General features: G+C 37.0%; 1 protein-coding gene across 2 annotated transcripts; it reads right to left on the reverse strand.

Annotated features, from left to right (window-relative positions):
• Window positions 1–8,477: 8,477 nt before the first annotated feature.
• On the reverse strand, window positions 8,478–14,326 carry LOC148100548 (uncharacterized). 2 transcript variants are annotated; one of them, XM_087848323.1, is made up of 7 exons: window positions 14,246–14,326; window positions 13,706–13,769; window positions 13,387–13,423; window positions 10,652–11,618; window positions 10,167–10,334; window positions 9,753–9,848; window positions 8,478–9,266 (listed from the first exon to the last, which is right to left on the reverse strand). In XM_087848323.1, the coding sequence occupies exons 4-7, from the start codon at window positions 11,615–11,617 to the stop codon at window positions 8,934–8,936; spliced, it is 1,563 nt and encodes a 520-aa protein (XP_087704449.1). In that variant the 5' UTR covers window position 11,618; window positions 13,387–13,423; window positions 13,706–13,769; window positions 14,246–14,326; the 3' UTR covers window positions 8,478–8,933. The 2 variants fall into 2 exon arrangements, with proteins under 2 accessions (XP_087704449.1, XP_087704450.1); XM_087848324.1 differs by lacking the exon at window positions 10,652–11,618 and having other exon boundaries at window positions 14,246–14,322.
• Window positions 14,327–14,602: the final 276 nt, after the last annotated feature.

Consider the following 14,602-nt stretch of genomic DNA (forward strand, 5'->3'; position numbering starts at 1 on the left):
TATCAAAGATTTAGGCCCAAAGTCAAACGGTGCAATTCTGCATCTACAAAGCAATAGAGAGCCGGTAAACAACGCAACAGCATACGCATAAAAATACAGCATATTATATTGGCAGCCAGCAAGGGAGGGAGATAATGGATGATGCCTGTTGATTACATTGTTTTCTATAATGACTCAGTCACCATACACCATACACGCACCATTTGTTTTGACTTAAAATTCAGATAATGAGCCAGATTTGACTAGATCAGTGGCTCCTCTATTATTTACCTGTTGCTAGGGATGGGTATCGAAAACCGGTTCTTGTTGAGAACCGGTTCCCACTGTTTCAATTCCTTAGAATTGTTTGCCAGTTTTGCAAACGATTCCCTTATCGATTCCAGTCGCCCGAATGACGAATGACGTCACCACGTTGGCAGGAAACACGGCGCCTAAGCGGCTCAAACGCTCAAAAGTTTGATTATACTTTACGAGAACGGATGACAACAGGGCAACTTGCAATACTTGCAAAGTAGATATTTAGTTTAAGGGAGGAAACACTACGAATATGCGAAAGCATTTGCTCAGAAAACACGCGATGACCTTAAATAAATGTCGTGTTTTTAATTCCACTCCGGACTCGTGAATCTCAACCCAGCAGCAGCGGTAACGTTTGCACGTCCTCTCCCGTTAATGCAGCAGGTAAATAATCAACTAACAGTGCATATTATGTTAGCGCGATCTGCCTTATTACAAAACCTGCCATTACTGTGCATTTAGGTGACCATGATGAGAGAGACCGACAGTCTGGCTGGCTCAGATGCTGGCAGTTCTCGCTGCAGTTTACCGTTAGCGTCTCCTTTCAGGCCAGGATAGACGAATGTCACCGAGCAGTGACTAAGTTTGAGGTAAAAGGCTTGCACCCATTTGCCACAGCAGATGCCCCCGATATTTGGTAAGTGAATGTGTTTAATTGTAGGCAGGGACATTACTGGATATTCTTGTGTAATTGCTACAGAATAATTTATGTTATACTTTGTTATTGCTACTGAAGAATATTTATTTTATTATTTTACATTTAGAATTTTTTTTCCTGGGGACCCTGTGACACCCCATTGAAGAGCTGTAGGCTGGATCTCTTAAGATCTCACTGTTGGGTTTGTAAGGCCATGTTACTCCTAAATTTCTATCTTGTTCAAAGAGAAGATATAAAACAAAGTTCTAAGCTAATTGACCTTAGTGTTTTCCTTTTAAAAAAAGAATCGATAAGAGAATCGATAAAGAATCGAATCGTTAAACAGAATCGAAAATGGAATCGGAATCGTGAAAATCTTATCAATACCCATCCCTACCTGTTGCTGCTTCACGTGTGCAACCCAATTGTTTTTCCTCAGTGAATTAAAATAGAGTTTTCAAAGGTTACCTCACCTCCATAAAATTGTCACTCACAACTGTTAAAAGAGAGGAAAAAAAGCTGAATTAAATCATGAAAAGCAATTGAAGAGTTACGACTTGCACTGTAACTTGTAAGTCACTCAATTCAGTGTTTTTCATTATTTTTATTCTTTCAAGTTTGTCTCTGGGAGGTAATCCAGCTGTTTGGCTTTTTCAAATAGCGACACTTACATACAGATGGCCATCTGTACTCAAAGAAAGCAACAGCTGCAACAGTTATCAGTTACCTGATGGTTACATGTTGATGTCACTGACCCTAAAAAATGTAATTTAACATTTCACTCTCAGAACACAAGCTACACTGTATTAATATACGTAGCCGACTACCAGCAAATTCTACCCGCAGGAGCTGCTTAGCCATTAAAACCCAACCACGAAGCTCCTGGTGCACATGCTTTGTGCTGCTGGCCTCTGTGAGCGACCAAACAAATTTCGTTGTATAACTACAATGACAATAAAGTTCTTCTTATCTTATCTTATCTGATATTAATGCCAGAGGAGGTTTGGATTTATTCTGTCAGCATAATGTTGGAGATTTCATGCACTCATGGGCATCAGCAGTCGGTGACTTGCTGTGGCGTCTAAATGTTTTCACTTTACAGCTTACAGTTGATGGTGAAATATTTAGAAGGGAAGACGTTTCACAAACACACTTTTTACAACATTCTTCTTTCTTCTTGTTACTGTAAATGCATGTATTGTGAGTCTGCACTTGTATGATACCATCCGGTCTGATTGCAGGTGTTTCGCATCAATAACAGTGTGTGTCCTTGTTTGCCACTGTTGCACTGAACCAGCAGGTTTCTGGATCTCATTTGCAGTAAGCTAATGCCAAATTAGCGCAAACACCTGCACCTCCACAGTGGAGAAAAATAATTTTCTTTGGCAGAATTTTTTTACCATGGCTGGACTTAATGTACAGTTTCTGTCTTATAAGTCTTATAAAATGGATGTAGCTGCCACAGATTTCTGAATTTTAGAAATGCAGGTACTGTATATGAACTTTATTGAATAAAAACACCATTAAATCAGGAGTTAATCCCCAAAGATCTGGGAAGACACCTAAAAACACACATTACATGTAGTCATTATAAACCCTTATAATTCACCAGGCTTTTCCTTTAAAACTAGCGTTAGTGGTGTTAATGTAATACTCTGACTATTATCAGGACACGTATTGACCGATTTCTTAATAATTAACCTTCCTGTTTAAATAAATGTGACTTTCTTTAGTGCGCAAAACCAGGCAGGCAAGATTATTACCTCTACTTCGTCTTTAATTTTATTAGGAAACGCTTTTGATGTCCATGTGGACTTAAAAAAAATAAAATTATGAATTATATAATACTTACTAGCAAGTACGATTACCTCAGGTATCTAGAAGTCCGTTATCTTTTCTCTTGGTAAATGAAAAGCCTCAATATATCCTCTTACTAATCTAAAACAAGTAAATTAAAGTAAATGTGCCTCCTGCTCGGTTAGTAGTATCGTGCATCTAACTATTACTTTCCTCTTTTTTCATGTTTTGAATCACCTAATCTCCTTCCCAACATCCTTTCAAACAAACAAATAAATGAACTTACACAAAAGATAAATTGTGCGGTTTTTCTTGCAAAAGGTGATTGCCAATTGTAATATTTCCACACAGTTAAAATTATCTTCTAAAGAGCAATGACTGTTGTGGTGAGATTAATGAAATAAGGCTATGTCAGTTAAATAAAAAAGAAAAAAATCTAAATACAGTAGATAAGATAAGTGTCTCTATTGAGCATTGGAGCAGTTAAGCATTGGTGGGTCAAAAGCATCTAAGAGAGATGATGACAAAATATTCTGTGACAAGAACAGGAGCTGAATGTGAGTAATAAATCAATTTGGCTTCTCGTCGGGAGCAAAGCCAAGTGAGCAGTCCTGTGATGGGCACCTGGGGATGTGATGTCATCACTCAATATCCAAGTCTGATGATGAACAGGGAGTTTTTCTCAGTGCCTCCTCTTTCGATTATCAAACAGGCTTACCTCGTCTTTTCTGTGACGCAGGATCGATACAAAAACAGCGTGCGCATTTTGCAGTGGCCCCACTCTCATTCAAATCCTTATGCCACATGAAGAGTTTGGACTTAATTTCTGAATAAGCACCACGATACCCCTCAGTCTCTGCCACGGTGGAGTTTTTTTTTTTTTTCACGTACCCCCTATATGTATAAGGGATGCATCATTGTGTGGCAGTACACATAATGACTTGTGCTTTTCTTCAGCACTTCTTTTACTGCACAGAAGGTCTGATGGAAAATCTCAGAGCAGGCGAAGAGAGCAAAATCAATAATCTATTCTATTTAATGGGCTGGAGTGTCACAGTAACAAGATGGGAGTGGATGAGGCGAATTGTCCATTGCCAAATCTTAACAGAAGGTTGCACACAGAGACGCCCCCCTTTCCCTTCTCATCTTTCTGCCCCTGTCTTCTTCCTGTCATGTGCACAGTTAAACATATGTACACCCTCTCACTTCATTCACATACACACAGACCTACACATATGCACACACACACACACGCACACTTTCATTTCAGCCATGTAATGATGCTATGCAAAGTTAAAATCTTCCAGTTTTTGAATCTTTCTTATATCCCCACTAATTTAGAAAAAGTTTAAAAGGACACACAGCTTCTGTTTGCCTCCTTCAGTGTGTTTAAATAGCTAACGACTAGCTGTTCTACTTTGCATTGACTTGCACTGCCAAACTCATGCATACCAAATGATTTGAAAGACTTTTGACTTTGATGCCTGTTTTCTCCATGCTGTGCTCTCCTCGAGCCATCGATGTTTCAGTATCGACTTTTAAATTAATCTCTCTGATTAAGCTATACAGGAAAGTGACGGTTTCATTCCTTGTACTACAAACATAAGATTTAGCTGTAGTGTTTTCTCTGTCGCCCTAACTTGGCAGTCAGTATTGGCAGCGGAATGATTTCATATTTGGCTGATGGAAATTGGAAGTCATTCCCTGAAACAATGGTACTGTCGACTGCTTTTTCTAAATACAGTCTGCTACAGACCATCTAGAACCTGTTAGCATACTACTGCTTCACACCTCGACCTTATAACTATTTCTGTCTTGTAACATGTGAAAGAAACTGAGTATTAATGTATTTAAGGGTAATGTTGGGGACTTCATTCAAAAAAAGTAACGTGTTAAACATTACTTGTTACTTTTCTTAAAACCAAAGCATTATTTTAGGTAACCCAGTACAATTTAAGATTTATACTGGTGTATTTTCTTTATCTCTTTCTCACGTTCTCTTTCTTCTGCCTTTTCTTCTTCTATTTTATCCACCATTCCTCTTTCCTTCCTCATCTCTACCCCATCCTCTTTTTTTCTCTTCTGTCCCATCTTCTGAATCCAAGTAAGGGCTATAAAATAAGAATATGAATTTATTTATTACAGATTGTGTCACAGCTGGTTATAAGCTAATGTTATACCAGATAACAATAGGCTTGAGTGTCCTAGAAATCATCCTTTTCTTCTGATAAACAGTTTGAATGCATTTGCATGTCATATGGGGTTTTGAGTCTGAAAACATTTCAGTAACACCAGCTAACAGCAGCTAACACAAACAAAAACAGTCCCTACGTAGAGAAAAGTTCAAGATGTGTTCAGTAACTCAACTCAAACTCACTGCCACCGGATAGAAGTGAGCTTCACTCACTCATCGACGGATATGAAACTCCTTTCACAAAATTTAATAGCCTCCTCCAGAGTAAATAGATGTAGATGCCTGGCATATTGACAGCTCAGATAACGAATAACACCAGCCAGACTGACTCGGGGGTAAAAATGTAAAATATCGCAAAACGTTTAACTGACACATTTCCGATTGTTATTCCTGATTTGTTGTTATGTGTTGATATTACTCAAACACTTTAAAATATAGTGTTTACATTTGCAGCCATTATAGAGAAATGCAAAGCGATTAATTACCGACTGGAAGATGTAGTTTGCTTATACTACTCATTACATTGCTTTCACATTCCACTGTAACATGATCATTGTCACATAAAATCAAAAATATAACTCTTAGGCTATAGTTCCAGATGCCATCACAAACCTCCCAAGCCATCACTGAAGTGATTCGACTGTAGAAAACTTTACAGAGGATGTAATCCCACAAGTTGAAGTGCTCATCATTGTTTTTATTATTTGGTAATTTCCTTTCTTATATTAAAAAGAAATATCCATATCGTCACTACTCAGAAGTTGGAGACACCATTTTTTCCTCTATGTGTGACTTGAAATCAGCTGATTGTAGCGCAAGTGAGAAGGAAGAAAAATATGTTGTTGTTTTTTTTGTTTGCTTTTTTGTTCATAATTTTAACCATAATGTGATTACTGAACAGTGATGCCTTATATTACTGGGTTACTGACAGATGTAATGTGATGACAGTAGCATTTAAAACTGTTTATCAGTTTAATTTACAGTTTACTGCCAACTGCTGACTTATTAGAAACAGTACTACAAGGTTGTATATCGACGTAATCACCAAGAAAAAATCTGTAACTAACAAGCTAATTTGTGAGTTGGTAGTAAGCACTGACCAAAATCGCTCAGAATAATAACTTATTGACTTGGTAGTATTTAACTGAAGACTTGATTCTAAAGAATAACATAAATCATAAATCTAATAACTTCATATTTCAAAAGTCGAGAACATTTTAACAGATACAAAATAGAATTTATTGACAGTGTTCATATTGGTCAAAATGACAACTCAAGCAGGAAGAAATGTAATGTAGGAAGTTGCCAGATTTTGAATATACACTGATCTCATTGTACACATTTCATAAGGACCAAAATTAATCAGTATGCAATTTTTCCTTTTAGGATTTGTACTTCAATCTACTGCCAAAGTAATCATGTGATTAACCTATCACCCAGAGGTTAAAGTGAGCTGTCAAGTTAGTTTTCTATGTGCTGCAGAGTTGCTTCCAGTTGACAGCGTGGCGATAGAGTTACAACAAAATAACACCCACAACACATCCATGAATCCTTCTCATTTTTTTGATCCCTTCAAGGTGCAGATGTTGGTCGCGGCACTTCAGGATCTAATGCATATACATATATGTTTTTTGTATATATATACTTTTCAAACAGCTGAACAAATATCAAATGAAAACTCTTCTGCTAGCTAAAGGTAATGCTGCTGTAAAACATTGTAATGTGTGACAGAGATGGAGCAAATCATAAGATATAAGAAAGAGGCTAGGAGACACACGAGAGAGAATATTTTTAAAGGCAAGGACTGTTGAGGAAGTGACATTTGATAAACTGGAAATCTAAATCTAACTTGTAATGCCCCTGTTCATTTTAGAGTTTGTAATTGGTTAGGATATGTTCCTGAAATTTGGGGGGGTTAAACATACAAATTGGCATATACAGTAATTATAAAAATGATGTGTTATTCAGAGGTTGCGTGAAAATACTAGTAGAGTTTAGTATAGACTGTGGTGTTCACAGATCAAGGTTAAATTAGTTTCAATTATGATGATTAGAGTCAGAATAGAGTCACTAACTGAATTTAGTCTTTTTATAGTAGCTGTATCTTGCCTAGAAGTAGGAGATCCACCATCATAGTTCATTTAAGTGTTAGGATTCTAGGTGTTTGTCTCTGTCCCTGTGTCTAGTTTCCGTGTCTGGGTCTCAGTCTCTGAGTGTGTTGTGTTTCCTGTTTTATTTTGACAGTCCCTCTTGTTGTGTATGTTCTACTTTTTTTACTGTCTCTCGCCTGTGTTGCCCATGTGTGTCCTCTCTGCCCTGATTTCCTCCCGTGTATTTATTGTCTGAGTCTCTCTTTGGTCTTTGTCAAGTTGTTGTCATACTTTCTCCATGTGTGTGCTCTGTTTATTTAGTTTGGTTAGTCTGAGCTTTTAGTATTTGGTCTATGTTTGGTGTTTTTGTGTTTTGTTCCCTGAGCTCCAGACACAAAGCTGTTCTGAGTGTCTGCAGTTTAGGTCCGCACTGTTCCAGCCACACACTGACACGTCACAATAAGATCTTCCTATAACATGCTGAATGCAGTTCCATAAATAGCAGGGCAGCATAACACCCCAGTCAATCACAGCCCGTACACAGAGAAAAACTTTATTGTGACTTATTTCCAAGGAATTCCCCTCCCCTCATAGCATCACTATATCTGATCTTAGGGTTCCCCCACATGCAAAATCCCCCTTTAACCCCTGCTGCTACCTACCTGTTACTATTAACTTACTCTGGTTTGGCCAGTCTCTGTCACAACTTGGCTTTTCTAAATCAACAGAGTGCAGAAGGGACAGGATTCTAACTTGCTCTTATACTGTACAACTTGTTGGAAAGCTTTTATAAATTTTCTGTTTTTAATATTACAGGTTTGAATCCAGAACTTCAAAATATGAGCTTCCAATATAATACTCATTGTTTATGGTATTGTGCACTCAAACACTAAATGTTCACTGAACTCATTAAAAAAAACCTTTAGAGAGCCTTAATTATATTGAATGTAGAATCACCAAGACAGCAAACCTTTAAGAAATCCTCATATTCAGGCCGCAATCAGATTATTATTCACATCAGTATGCGCCAGTGAGAATACTGGGTTCCCCAGACATTACATGTAGAAGGAGAGAGACGTGGAAGACGTGTGCAAAGAACTGTAAGACGATGACTACACTGTAAACCCGAATCAGTTCACTGAACTTAAAACATTTGTGGAAACTGATTACCTCAAAAGTTTTAAGTACACAAACTCATCTCTTCTAAGTATGGGGGTACTCAAAATTTGTATTTATTGTTAACTTAAAATTTTTTAATTATATTTTTATTTTATTAATTGAGCTTTACTTAAAAACTATATACTTTAATTTTAATATTTTTGTGTTTTTTGTAGTTTACTATTTTGATCCAACACAATGCAATTATATTACAACCTAAACGCAAATTATATGATTATTAATTAAAAGATATTTATTTTTAAATGTTTGAGTTTAGACTAGTAAAAAAAATTTGAGAAATTCATTTACTTTACATTTTGTTTATTTAACATTTTTTTATGGAAATGTAAAAACATCACAAATGTTTTTATAAAACCATTAACATGGACATGGGCACCATAAAGTGAGCATTATAAATTCGGTGTAGAACATCTTTTTGTAAAATCACAAAGGACAACATCAGTCCTAATAGCATCTTTCTCAAAATACACAAAAATTCAAAATAAAAATTCAAATACTAATCACTTTTGTTTGAAAAAGAAATAAAAAACAATTTTTAAAAATGGATACAAATAAAGATGATCATCTTACAAATAACAAGAACAGGCAGGCAAGTATAGGAAAATTAGGTAAACTGATGGAGTTAAATCCACCCAAAGCCTGTAGTAAACTTAAAGTGCTTTAAATAAAGTGCTTCAAACAAAGTGCTCAGTAACAGAGTGCATGTCCTAACAAACATTGCCTTATATTCCTTCCAAAACTACTCTTTCAGCAACAAATCATTTTTAAGAGCATGTAGGCAGGGTTTCAGGGGTTTGCCGTCATCAAGCCCCATGAAGATTTTTTGGACAAAGGTAAATGTGTGAACCAGCTTCCTGGGGTAGTCTAAATGCAGAGCATAGATCAAGCCAAACAATAAGGCAAATGCATCTGCAAATCTGGGAATATCACGCATCACCAAGTCGCCTTCCACCACAACGGCCATGCTTGAGGAAGTAAAATGGACAGAACTGGTCTGGGAAGTGCCGTCGGTAACCACTGTGAGAAGGGCAACTGGAGTGTCAATGAGGGTCGACTCATCCAATGTGTCCGCCTGGAATAGACACAGTATCAATAAGTAAGGTTGGTTTGAGAGAATGTGACAAGCAAGACCTGTAATCTAGCAAAAAATTCAGCAGTGTAGTGGGTTACTTTGTAACGGGTTAGGGTACTCTACTTTTTTGAAAAATGTACATTAACGCGTTAGCTTCTGTCATTACATAATTAGTATGTTTGTTATTTTTCTAAAAAAAAAAAAAAAAAGAAGTAATTTTTTATTTTATGACTTTATCTCAAAAAGAAACTAAATCTTGACTTCAGCCTTGTTTTTGGGGCCACCTGCAGCGTAGCCGAAGTGCTGTGATACGCCTGTGCCCTGCTCCTGACTCTGTGTGTGTGTGTGTGTGTGTGAGGGTTTTCTAAAGAGAGGGTATTTTGCTTGTACAATTTGGTAGCTGCTAGGGTATTAAATTGTATTTTTAAAAAAAACATGGTGTTTTATCTCACTGGCAGAATTTAAGTGATGCAAAAATACACTTACATTACATGTCTTAAAGAATTCTGGGTCCTCCTCCCGCAGGTATACAGGAAGGGCACGAAGCACTGCAGTGCGTTTCACGTTGACATCAGGCGCCTCCTAAAAAGGGAAAAGAAAAGTTCATTGAACACAAAGTTTTCAGGTGTCATTCTTTGGGGAGAATACATGTTTATGAAACTGCATGGCATGTGACTCTACATAATTTTGGAGACATTTCTTTTAAGACAACCTTTCTGTCTCTTATGACAAAGAGTCTGTATCTTACTCATTTGACAAAAATCCTACACAGTATTTTAAAATAATAACAGATCAGAGCTGTAATCTGTATAGAACACAGATGTTCAAAGCAAGGAAAAAATTGAGTTTTTATCAGTGAAACGTTTAATTTGTGTTAATTTTATCATTATCAATATTCACCTGAAGATCATAATGATTCAGGATGGTTCGCAGAGCCTCCGATATCTTGCCAGTCCGTGCAGCCTTCTGTCTGTATAGAGCCATGAGTCGTGGTGTGTGTCTGTCAAGTTCAGCGTAGAACTGGTTCCGCAGGTTGATGTTTGTGACTCGGTGGAACTCCGCACAAATCTAAAATAAAACAGGAACAAAAATATCAACATGAAGCCAAATTACTGACCAAATTTACATCTTATCATTAAAGAGGAATTGCCCAACTTCTGTCTAACCTTGTTTTATAGATGTCCTATTAAGTTTTTTGTTTGTTTTTTTTAAATTGGACCCGAACCACAAGCACAAGTGTATCACAAAGCTGAAATATATTTTTGTTTGTTATCTATTATTTATTTATTTGTTATTTATTTATTATCTGAATCTGAAGAGATCTGCTGAACTTGCATTGTTTCATGTTAAACTGAAGAAGAAAAAAAAAATCAAAGCACAGATACCTGAGAGTCAAATAGCAGAGCAGGCCATTTCTCTAAGAAGTTCTTTACCATTGGGTTGTCTTGAACAATTTCATGGCGACGAAGTGGAAAGGTAGTCTGCATCAGTTTTTCAATCATTATTTTGTTGGGCTCAGTCTTCTCAACCTCATTTTTTATCTGGACTCTCATATCCTCCAAACTGACCTGATCTTCTCCTCTTGGAAAGTTTGGGAGGTAGTTCACCTCAGCTCTACTGGCTCTTTTTATGTTTGAGTGGGGGTGCTCTCCTTCAGGGTTGTTAACACTCCTCCTGCCAGCGTTGACGGACACCTCCACACATCCAGATCTTACTAGCTTGGTGCGATACTTTCCCATCTTGAATTTTAAACTGGTCTTCCAACCATAACTTCCATTCCTACTTCCAGGCTCTTTAAGACATGGATGAGTGGTAACAAGAGCTTCTGCTGCCAAACCGACATCTCCATCACTCGGATAGGCTTTGAAGGTGTGCATCGCTGAAGCCATGGTCTCCAAGATGTTGTGCTTTTGGGCTCGAGTCAACTTCAGATGTTTTCCAGACATCTCAAAGGCTCTATTTCCCTCCTCAAGTACATGTTCAACTTCGTAAGAAAAGGTAGGTACTGGGAAAGTGTCAGGCCAACACTTGAGACGCTGAGCTAAAGGCACATGAGGAAGGATGTCTGTATCAGAACTTGCACAAGAACTGACATCACTTTCAGATCTCACTACTTTTAGTGTGCCCTTCTCCGGCAACTCTTGAATATCCAGTAGGCAGGTAAGTTGCCCATCAAAGTCGGGGTCTTTGTATTGTAAGGTAAACTCAAAGTCCAGCCTAGGGTTGAGCTTCTCACGGAGTATGGTGATTAGTTCTTTCACCGACTCAGGCCGCTTAGTTAGAGAAACCTTCACAACAACATCTGTGGTGAGGTGAACTCTCAGCAGGAACTTTTGGGATACTGCCATCATCCTATGAATAAAACAAGGAATGGAGATGATTTTTAAAAAAAATGAATTGTCTCATAAGCACTGTACATCATACCATTAACCTTATTATTAGGGATGGGTTTTTATAATCGATTCATCGATTAAAATCGATTCTGGCTTGGATAACGTAAAATTGATTCATTAAAATCCTGAATCGATTTTTTAATATAAATTTATTTTGCCGGAAATGCCAGAATCTCTGGTGAAATCTCACAAAATTTCAACAACCACCAAACAGCTAAGACAGTAAATGAGAGCAGGAACACCAATTCTGCACAAAGACTTAAACACACAGCGCAACCCGTGGATCAGAATCAGTTAGATGTCGCCTTTCTCACAGTCGGGGCTGAAAGCCGACAGCTCACTGATTCTGATCTGTCGGCGGGTCCGCGCTTTGTGTTCACGCCCTTTATGAGCTGATTCTAAAGCTGTTAGTTTGATGTCTCTCCAAACAATATTGACTGAACCAGCAGCAAAAGAAGATCCAAACTACGCTTCACATTAACACCGTCATGTATTCACTCTTACTTTTACTGTTTTGCTTCGACCACGATGCACAGCTCTCTCTCTCCCTGTACTTCAAGAACAGTTTCCCGTCTAAAAATCTGTTTTCTGCATTATTCACTTGTTTGTTACGCACAAGTCTACCATTGTTTACAGCACTGTCGGCCAACGTTTTTTTTCTTTGTTTTATATACTTCCGAAAAGAAAACCTAATTTCTGCCGTTCAATACTGAACAAATTTAAACTTTTTAAAATTATGCAAAACGCTTAGCCGTGTCTCTAATAAAACCGCTTTAACATCAGAGGTAATGTTCATATGTTGATTAATGGTTTTCTTTCGTGTTTGATGTACTGCAGAATATTTTTATAAAATCCCAGGCCAGGAAAATCGCCTTCATGTTTTTCTGTGTTTTATCCTCAGCTACTTTAACACAAAAGCATCTGCTGTGATGCTCACACCTTTGATAAAGTCTTGCGTGTGTCAGCTTCCTTTTTATAGATACAAAAATATGTAAATATACTGTTCTGAATTATAATATTTCTGACTGTCAAAATTTCCCAGATTCAAATCGAATTGAATCGAATCGATTCGGGACCTTGTGAATCGGAATTGAATCGATTCACGAAATCAGTGACGATACCCAGCCCTAGTCCTGACACACAGGCTGGTGTTTGTACAGCTTCCACAAACACAACAATTTTGTATTTTTAAGAAAAATACATGCAATATAATCATAGTAAACACACTAACGCTCACGAACACCACCTACTGCCAACAGCGCATAACATACAACTCCCTTCAGTTACATCACACGTCCAGATTATGAAACTTTCAGTCAAAATTTGAGTTTCTAAACATTTTTAATTTTGAAATACCCCAATCAACGTATGAAGACGGTTTTTGGGGGACATTTTATATGCATTTCAGCAACTACTGAAATCTGCACTTTAAGGGACTTAATGAATGGTTTCTTTTAAAAATTAAAAATGATTGAGTATTTTCACATCACATGAAAATATAAATTTTTAATACAAATTTGGCCCTACAAAAAAATGGAAACTCAGTAACCAATATAATGGAAATTCTCTAAACATGAGCAAATATCACAGTAAAATTGTTGATTGGGATTTACACATTGGATGTATCCTCAGTAATTTTGTACAATTATACAAAATTATTTTATAAGAACGCAACAACTGATGAAACAACTTACTTATGTGACTAAATATGAAGTGTTATAACTTACCACAAAGGTTGAACTGTGCCACCGACCCTTGGTAGATCTGCACATGATAAAAAGATGCATTATAAATAATAACACAGCTATTAATAATTATACTGGCGGGGTACATTTAAGATGTTAATGTCACAAAATAAAATAGACCGGTTGAAAGAAGTACAAGGTAATGGTAATGGGGGGAGCCATGAAAATATATCTTTTCAACATGATTCAGTGTGACAAAGCAGGGGCATGATTAAAAAGAAGAAAAAAAAACAGGTCTTTTAACCTACAAATGTTTTAATGGCCATGAAGAAAGGACTCTTCAATAGATCTTTCAACTCACCTGTGTTTACTGTCTCCACCTGAAATTACTTGCAGTCTTAAGTTTTTTTTCTTCGGTCTTCAGCCTTGGAATAAAAAATAAAAATACTGAAAACCTTATCAGCACACTAAATATACAACACCTTGCTATATTTCAATCTGGGTATTACTTTTAATTGTTTAAGATAGAAGTTGCCACTGCTAGCTAAGTCACTTTTGAATGATGCTAATGAGAAGAAAAAAAAAACCTGCCGAACAATGAGGCTGCTGTTGTAAAAACGCCAACTTTCTTGCGTTGGCAATGGGTCGTTAAAATATCACTAAGACACTTTCTTTATGTGCAATTCTTATTAAAACTGTGTTTTAATCGGTTAAAACTGTAAAAATGACGACATCATCGGTTTGAAAAAGAGCGCGAACAACCGCGAACAACTATTCACTACCTGGGTCTGTGCTGTTTAACACAAAAGTGCATTCGAAAACAAGTTATTGGCTTCAACATATTAATATACTTGCTTTTTTACAGAAAAAATAAACATAACGAAGGTTCCGTTTTACTTACAAGTTTCTCCAAATGTGCTCTCCAGTCGCTCGAGAAGGGCAGCCATATTGAACAGAATTTTCTGTCAACGTCGTTCAGGTTAGAGAGAAAACGTCATGACGTCATGACGTACACATGCGGAGCTCGAAAAAAAAAACATTTACTCAAAAATCATAATTAAAAAAGCAGTATTTACTCTTAACTTCTAAGCCATGTACAATTATAACTGTTTGAATCGTTAACAGAACAGAAAAGTTTTAAGTTGTTTCAACTTTGTGACGAATTTCAATTGTTGTATCCACAAACTTTATAAGTCAGGTATACTGTTGGGGTTTACAGTGTACCCAGAGAGTTTGGAGGGATGGAAGAAGCAACATA

This window comes from Neolamprologus brichardi, chromosome 11 (assembly GCF_056152115.1).
Source record: "Neolamprologus brichardi isolate AB-2024 chromosome 11, ASM5615211v1, whole genome shotgun sequence".
NCBI lineage: Eukaryota > Metazoa > Chordata > Actinopteri > Cichliformes > Cichlidae > Neolamprologus > Neolamprologus brichardi.

Excerpts from the sequence above, each read along its gene's own strand:
- LOC148100548 (XM_087848323.1), bottom strand. The coding sequence starts at position 11,617 with ATGATGGCAGTATCCCAAAAGTTCCTGCTGAGAGTTCACCTCACCACA. Across the intron at positions 10,335-10,651 it reads CTCTGCTATTTGACTCTCAG|ATTTGTGCGGAGTTCCACCG; the intron begins GTATCTGTGCTT and ends GTTTTATTTTAG. Across the intron at positions 9,849-10,166 it reads TGAATCATTATGATCTTCAG|GAGGCGCCTGATGTCAACGT; the intron begins GTGAATATTGAT and ends TTCCCTTTTTAG.